General features: G+C 41.3%; 1 protein-coding gene across 3 annotated transcripts in view; it reads left to right on the forward strand.

Moving 5' to 3' along the window:
- Positions 1–7,415, forward strand: part of LOC143026633 (FUN14 domain-containing protein 1) — a 45,886-nt gene extending 38,471 nt beyond the window's left edge. For all 3 annotated transcript variants that reach the window (XM_076187356.1, XM_076187357.1, XM_076187355.1), the window contains exon 5: positions 6,724–7,415. In XM_076187356.1, the coding sequence (XP_076043471.1) occupies positions 6,724–6,978 (255 nt within the window). In that variant the 3' untranslated portion in view covers positions 6,979–7,415. The remainder of the gene's footprint in view (positions 1–6,723) is intronic.
- The last annotated feature ends 828 nt before the right edge of the window (positions 7,416–8,243 follow it).

Here is an 8,243-nt window from a genome sequence, read left to right on the forward strand (position 1 = left end):
TCAGAAAGGAGGTGAAGAGGAGAGCAGATGTGAAATGGGGTAAGAGTATGCAGAAAATTTTGAAAGTAATAAATAGATGTTTTGGAAAGAAATTAAGAGAGGAAGAGGAGGCAAATCAAATAAAGGTGAAAGGTGCAGATAGAGAAATGATAATGGAAGAGAGCAGTAAGAAGAAGATGGGCAGAGTATATTAGGGAGTTGCTAAATGTGAAGAAGGATAGGGAGGGAAAAGTAGTTGCAGTGGGAAGTACTAAGAAAATGACCATGAATGAGGAAAATGGAGGAGAAAAAAAAGAAAGATGAGATGGAAGCAGGTAAGATGCCTAGGTTGGATGGGTGTCATGCGGAATGACTAAAAAAGGGAGGTACAATGATGGTGGACTGGTTGGTCAGGTTGTTTAATGTTTGTCTAAAAGAGGGTAGAGTGCCAAAGGACTGGAGGAATGCCTGTACAGTTCCATTTTACAAGGGAAAAGGGGACAAGTGTGAGTATAGTGTCAGAGGGATCAATTTGTTGAGTGTAGTTGAGAAGGCTTATGGGAGGGTTTTGATTGAGAGGATTAGGAGAGGAACAGAGAGAGTACTTGGTGAGGAACAGTGTGGGATTAGGACAAGTACGTGTTGCGTGGATCAGATTTTTGTGGTAAGGCAGATATATGAGAAAGCTTTAGAAAAAGGTGAGAATGTTTTTTGGCCCTTTATGGATTTGAAGAAGGCTTATGATAAGGTAGACAGGAAGGCACTGTGGGAGGTATTACAGATATATGGGATAGGAGGAAAGCTGTTAAGAGCATTCAAGAGTTTTTACAAGAGTAGATGGAGAAATGGCAATGGAAGAGACGGCAGTAAGAGGAAGTTGGGCAGAGTATTTTAGGGAGTTGCTAAATGTGAAGGAGGATGGGGAGGGAAAGGTAGTTGCAGTGAGAAGCGCTAAGAAAATGAGTGATGAATGAGAAAAATTGAGGAGAAATAAGGAAAGATGAGGTGAAGATAGTTATTAAAATGATGAGAGCAGGTTAGGCACCTGGGTTGGATGGGTGTCATGCAGTGTCCAAAAAAGGGAGGTACAGTGATGGTGGACTGGCTGGACAGGTTTAATGTTTGTCTAAAAGAGGGTAGAGTGTCGGAGGACTGGAGGAATGCCTGTATAGTTGCATTTTACAAGGGAAAAGGGGACAAGTGTGAGTATAGTAGTTTCAGAGGGATTAATTTGAAGAGTGTAGTCGAGAAAGTTTATGGGAGGGTTTTGATTGAGAGGATTAGGAGAGGAACAGAGGGAGCAGTTGGTGAGGAACAGTGTGGGTTTAGGACAGTTAGGGGTTGTGTGGGTCAAATTTTTGTGGTAAGGCAGCAGATTGTGAGAAAGCTTTAGGAAAAGGTAAGGATGTTTTTTGGGCCTTTATAAATTTGGAGAAGGCTCATGAGAGGGTAGACAGGAAGGTACTGTGGGAGGTATTGCAGATATATGGGATAGGAGGGAAGCTGTTAAGAGCAGTCAAGAGTTTTTATTAGAGTAGTAGAGCTTATGTTAGAATTAGAAATGGAGAGAGTGAGTGGTTTGAGGTAAAGGTGGAACTTTGCTAGGGATGTGTTATGTTGCCTTGGCTGTTCAATTTATACATGGATAGGGTGGTGTGAGAGGTAAATGCAAAGGTAATGGGCCAAGGATTGGAGATTGTTTAAGAAAATGGAGAAAAATGGGAGATAAGCCAGTTGTTGTTTGCTGATGACACTGTGCTTGTGCCAGGATCAGAGGAGGGATTAAGTTAGTGACAGAGTTTGGAAAGGTGTGCAAAAGAAGGAAGTTGAAGATGAATGTTGGTAAAAGTAAGGTGGTGAGATGTACAAGGGGAGAATGTGGCAGCAAATTGGAAGTGAGTATTAAGGGAGAGAGACTGGAGGAAGTGGATAGTTTTAGATACTTGGGTGAAAATGTGGTGGGAAAGGGAGTGGAGGTGGAGATAGAATGTAAATTGAGAGAAGCAAGTAAATGCCTTAGGGGATAAAAAAGTGTAATGAGAAATAAACATTTGGGAATGGATGGTAAGAGGAGATTGTATGAAGGAGTGATTGTGCCGACAGCACTGTATGGGGGAGAAACATGGAACATAAGGGAGGAAGAGAGGAGTTTTAATGTATTTACCTAGTTGTATTTTACAGGAAGGGGAGCTATGCTCCTGGTGACCTGGTTTTGTATCTCGCTAGATCAAGTTTGTTCTTAAATTCTTGTTTGGTGTTTGCACGCACTATATTTTTGTGTTTGAGATGAGGTGCCTGAGAAGTATTATAGGTGTTACTAGGCTGGATAGAGTGAGAAATGAGGAGGTGAGGAGGAGAACAGGGGTGGAAAGGGAGTTGGGAGATAGGGTTGATGAAAGAGTATTGGGATGGTTTGGACACATGGAAAGAATGAGTGAAGAAAGACCAGTAAAAGAGATGTGGAAGGCAGAGGTGGAAGGAGTGAACATGAGGGGTCGACCTAGGATGAGATGGATGGATGGATGGATGGCATAAAAGGAGCATTGGGAAAGAGGGGAATGTCTGTTGGGAAGGATGGGAGAGGACAGAAGATAGGGGTGAATGGAGAATGGTTGTGTATGGATGATGCTGTGATGCATGAGGTGGAGTGGGTTGGGGGATGGGGGGTGAGGGAGTATGTATGAGAAATAAATTGACGCAGCCTGAAGGTATTTCTCCCCGTCTTCTCCTTTTCTGCATGAGGGGATGGAGAGGGGGGTCACCGATTTAATGAAGTGGCCTTGCTGTGGATGTGCTGTATCTTGCAGCACTGCTTCTGATCCAGGGCAGTGGGCAAGATACAGGGATGACCCGTTATTCAGGAGGTGCCTAGATAAGAGGGAGCGAAGAGGATAGAGGGAAGTGGAGTATGTAGGGGATGGAATAGGTGGGAGTGGTTTCTATGCTTTTGTTTTTTTGGCTACCTCCCTTGTAAGGGGAAAAAAGCCTTTGGGATATGTATGTATATATATATATATGTAGATAGAGATGACTGAGTCATTACTAGTAGATTTTTACTGTTGGTAAGATTGAGTAATATAAATCCTGTATCTCTCAGTGATTAATACATTTAATTATTATATCTTGTTTCCTTATTATGATATAAGCTATCTCATTGTATGCATTGTGATATGAGTATAATTTATGGGCCACCACTAGTGTTATCCAAATGTTGACACTTTCCAGTTCCTTTTGTATAGTTCACATGTTGAATGCCCCATATATATGTTGTGAGTTTTTTAAGTTTTAGTTTCTTTTTTATAATTTTAATTTGAGCTAGAGTGTAAGAACTACCATCTTTACAGGCTGTACGCTTTGCCCGTGAGAATGTTGTCTTGGCCTCCAGTTTTGGGGGAGGGGTCCTGTTGGGCATTGCATCCTCATAATCCTTTGTAAGTCAATTGGTCGTGAAGGCAAGGCTTAGGAAGCAGTCTTACATGAATTATATATATACCTTACACATACATACATACATACATATACCAAGGCTTTTTCCCCCTTACTAGGGAGGTAGCCAAAAAGGAAAAGGCATAAAATCATTCCCACCCATTCCATCCCTGAAAACACTCCACACCCCTCCACCCTCCCTCCCATCTTAGCACCTCCTAGATGACGGGTCATCCCTGCACCCTGTCCACTGCCCTGGGTCAGAAGCAGTGTCGCAAGACACAGCACATCCACAGCAAGGCCGCTTCATTAAATTGGCGACCCCCCCCTCTCCATCTCCCCATATAAAGGAGAGGATGGGGGAGAGTCAAAATTTTGCTCACACTCACTATCTCACCCCCCATCCCCCCGTCCATTCCACCTCATGCATCACAACATCTTCCATATACAACCCTTCTCCATTCACCCATCTTCTGTCCTCTCCCGTCCTTCCTCAACAGACATTCCCCTCTTCCCCAAAGCCCCCTTCACCCCATCCATCCATCTCATCCTAGGACGTCCCCTCATGTTCACTCCCTCCACATCTGCCTTCCATACCTCCTTTACTAGTCTTTCTTCACTCATTCTTTCCATGTGTCCAAACCATCCTAATACTCTTTCATCAACCCTATCTCCCAACTCCCTTTCCACCCCTGTTCTCCTCCTCACCTCCTCATTTCTCACTCTATCTAGCCTAGTAACCCCCATCATACTTTTCAGACATTTCATCTCAAACACATTCAAGCTCCTTCTCTCTTCCTCTCTTATGTTCCATGTTTCTGCTTCATACAGTGCTTTTGGCACAATTACTCCTTCATACAGTCTCCTCTTAGCATCCATTCCCAAATGTCTATTCCTCATTACACTTTTTAATCCACCAAGGCATTTACTCGCTTCTCTCAATCTACATTCTACCTCCACCTTTACTCCACCTTTTCCTGCCACATTTGCACCCAAGTATCTAAAACTATCCACTTCCTCCAGTTGCTCTCCCTTAATGCTCACTTCCAGATTACTGCCACTTTCACCCCTTGTACATCTCATCACCTTACTTTTACCCACATTTATCTTCAGCTTTCTTCTATCACACACTCTCCCAAACTCTGTCACCAACTTCCTCGATCCCTCCTCCGATCCTGCCACAAGCGCAGTGTCGTCCGCAAACAACAGCTGGCTCACCTCCCACTTTTCTCCATTTTCTTTAACCAACTCCAATCCCTGACCCACTACCCTTGCATTTACCTCTCGCACTACCCCATCCATGTATAAGTTGAACAGCCAGGGTGACATAACGCATCCTTGACAGAGTCCCACCTTTACCTCAAACCACTCACACTCTCCATTTCTAATCCTGACACAAGCTCTACTACCCCCATAAAAACTCTTGACAGCTCCGAGAAGCTTTCCTCCTATCCCATATATCTGCATAACCTCCCATAGTGCCTTTCTGTCTACCCTGTCGTAAGCCTTTTCCAGATCCATAAAGGCCCAAAAACCATCCTTCCCCTTTCCTATAGCTTTCTTACATATCTGTCTTACCACAAAGATCTGATCTACACAACCTCTACCTGTCCTAAATCCACACTGTTCCTCACCAATTACTCCCTCTGTTCCTCTCCTAATCCTCTCAATCAAGATCCTTCCATAAGCCTTCCCAACTACACTTAACAAGCTAATCCCTCTGAAACTACTACATTCACACTTGTCCCCCTTTCCCTTGTAAAGTGGAACTATACAAGCACTCCTCCAGTCCTCCGGCACTCTACCTTCTCTCCAGCAAACATTAAATAACCTTACCAACCAGTCCACCATCACTGTACCTCCTTTTTTAAGACATTCTGCATGGCATCCATCCAGACCAGGTGCCTTACCTGCTTTCATCATCTTAACTGCTGCCTTCATTTCATCCTTCCTTATTTCTCCTCCATTTTCCTCACTCATCACTTTCATTTTCTTAGCATTTCCCACTGCAGCTATCTTTCCCTCCCTATCCTCCTTCACATTTAGCAACTCCCTAAAATATTCTGCCCATCTTCCCCTTACTGCCTTCTCCTCCATTATCATCTCTCCATCTGCACCTTTTACCTTTTCTTCTCTACTTGATTTGCCTCCTCTTCCTCTCTTATTTTCTTTCCAAAACATCTTTTTATTACTTTCAAAATTTTCTGTCATACTCATACCCCATTTTACATCTGCTCTCCTCTTTGCCTCCTTTACCTTTTTCTTTACTTCTCTTTTCTTTTCTTTGTACGTCTCATATGACTCCCTCATCCTATTTTGTAACCAATCTGTGTAAGCTCGCTTCTTCTCTTCTACAACCTTCTTCATTTCCTCATCCCACCATTACACATACAAATACATTTGATATGTATTTTCCAGTATATTCCTCCCTAAACTTGTACAGCATTACTTATAAAGTATTTATTCCCATCACACCTATTCCATTCATCTCTTCCTGATTAAACCACACAAAAATTGCACTTAGCTCCCTTGGGGAGCTGGGTGGGTGAGTAGAGGACTAGGGTGTCAGCATCTGGAGGTGAGAGGCTAGATGGATGGCAGTTGGAGGCCATTTAAGAGTCAACTTGTGGCTGCAAGGCTATTGTGGTCTTGAATCAAGAAACTCTTTAGAAGTTCCATTGTCAAGCTGTTTCAAAGTGGGTACTGACTGAGAGCTTGAGAGAAAGAAAAGAAAAAAAAGAAACAAACGCACACACACACTAACACACTTACACAGTTCTTTGTAGAGTAGTGCAAAAATTTCCTAACTGATACTACCACTGGTCATGAGTTTTATCACCTAAAAAATAACTTACAATTTTTTAAAGTTTTTCTTCTTCCAATGAATTTTATATTAGGAGAAAAATAAACAAGCAAACAATTAAATATGTAATCAAACTAAGAAAAACATTGTGTAAGCCTTGCTGTTAATTATTTTCTAATCCAGTATGAATATAAGTGCTAGCATATGCCCATCAACCAAACTTTAGAAAATGCTTTTGCAGATATTTTAGTCAAATAAATTTAAACCAGTTTCATTAGTCTGTTATCCACATATAATCTTGTTATCAAAAGAGTGGAAGTGTTTGATATTGTGTAGTTCTTGCTCTCAGTGTTTCTGTATTATTATTATTCTTATTTTTTTCTTTAGTAATTATATTGATCTTCATTTGTGGCCATATAATACAACTATTGTCTTGCATGCATAGACTGGTGATATGTAAAGTTGTTAGTGGTAACACCAGTGAGATGCTTTACTATTATTTTTATTTCCAACAGAGACTGCATCAAGAAACTCTGGATCATAAATTAGAAAAAGCTGTTGAAAAATTGGAAAAGCAAGTTAATAAGCTGGAGGGAAAAGCAGATACTTGGCTTGACAAGAAGTTCAGCCAAGCAAAACGAGCCTACAGACATCATGTCTTAGGAGACAAAAGGAAAGAAACTGTGGATGAATTATATTTGCTTAATATGTATATACTAGCATTCTCAGCCGGCACAATGTTAGGGGTTGGTGTTGGTAAATTACTTTAGTATTGTAATAATGTACACTATATCAGTATGTTTGCTTCTACTTTTTATTTATTTTTTTTAGTTTGTGGGATTGGAATTTCCTAGAGATTGAATGCTATGCCTTATGACCTATAGAATATAATGTAAAACTATTGGAATGTATATAGAGAAGTAAATACATAAGCTGTAATATGAATACAATTGATACCTTAGTACCTTGTATAATTCATGTTATGTTATGCATATCTTACTAATGAAAACATCTCATATATCAGATACTGCAACTTCATAACAATGGTTTTGCCTTGAAAGCAAAATGGAATGATAGTACTTGTATTATATAAAAGATGCTTCCTCTAGCAGTACTTATGTCAAGATATATTAAGTGCAACTGGCTCCAAAGTAATTGATCTTATAGTCTTATGTGATTTTGTAGTGGAAATAAACTTATGCATTTATGTTTGATTTTTTTCAGTCCTCATATAAAGGAGTTCCACATCAAACCTTCCCTGTAAGAAAGAAAAAGAAAAAAATTGTATATACATACATATACCAAAGGCTTACAAGGGAGATATGCAAAAAACAAAGGCATAAAATCCATTACCGCACATTCCATCCCCACATACTCCACTCCTATCCACCATCCTCCCTCCCTCTTGGGCCCTCCTGGATGATGGGTCAACCCTGCATCTTGCCTACTGCCCTGGGTCAGAAGCAGTGTTGACATAGCACATCCACAGCAAGGCTGCTTCATTAAATCTGCAACCACCACTTTCTGACCATGCAGAAATGGAGAAGACGGGGAGAAATCCCTTCGGGCTGCATCACTTTATTTTCCACACATACTCCCTCACACACACCCCTATCCCCCACCCACTCCCTTTCATACATCACAGTATCATCCATACACAACAATTCTCCATTCACCCCTATCTTTTGTCTCCCTCAACAGACAATCCCCCTCTTTCCCAATGCCCCTTTTACCCCATCTATCTCATCCTTGGTTGCCGCCTCATGTTCCTTCTACCTTTGCCTTCCACACCTCTTTTACTAATCTTCACTCAATCTGTGTCCAAACCATCCCAATACTCTTTCATCAACCTTATCTCCCAAACCCTTTTCCACCTCTGTTCTCCTCCTCACCTCCTCGTGTCTCACTTTAGCTAGCCGAGTAACCCTTATCATACTTCTCAGGCACCTCATCTTAAACATATTCAAACTTCTCTCTTATGTTCCATATTTCTGTCCCATACAGTGCTGTTGGCACAATCACTCTTTCATTCAAT

This window comes from Oratosquilla oratoria, chromosome 6, assembly GCF_046742065.1.
Source record: "Oratosquilla oratoria isolate Oo_2021 chromosome 6, ASM4674206v1, whole genome shotgun sequence".
NCBI classification, from domain to species: Eukaryota; Metazoa; Arthropoda; class Malacostraca; order Stomatopoda; family Squillidae; genus Oratosquilla; species Oratosquilla oratoria.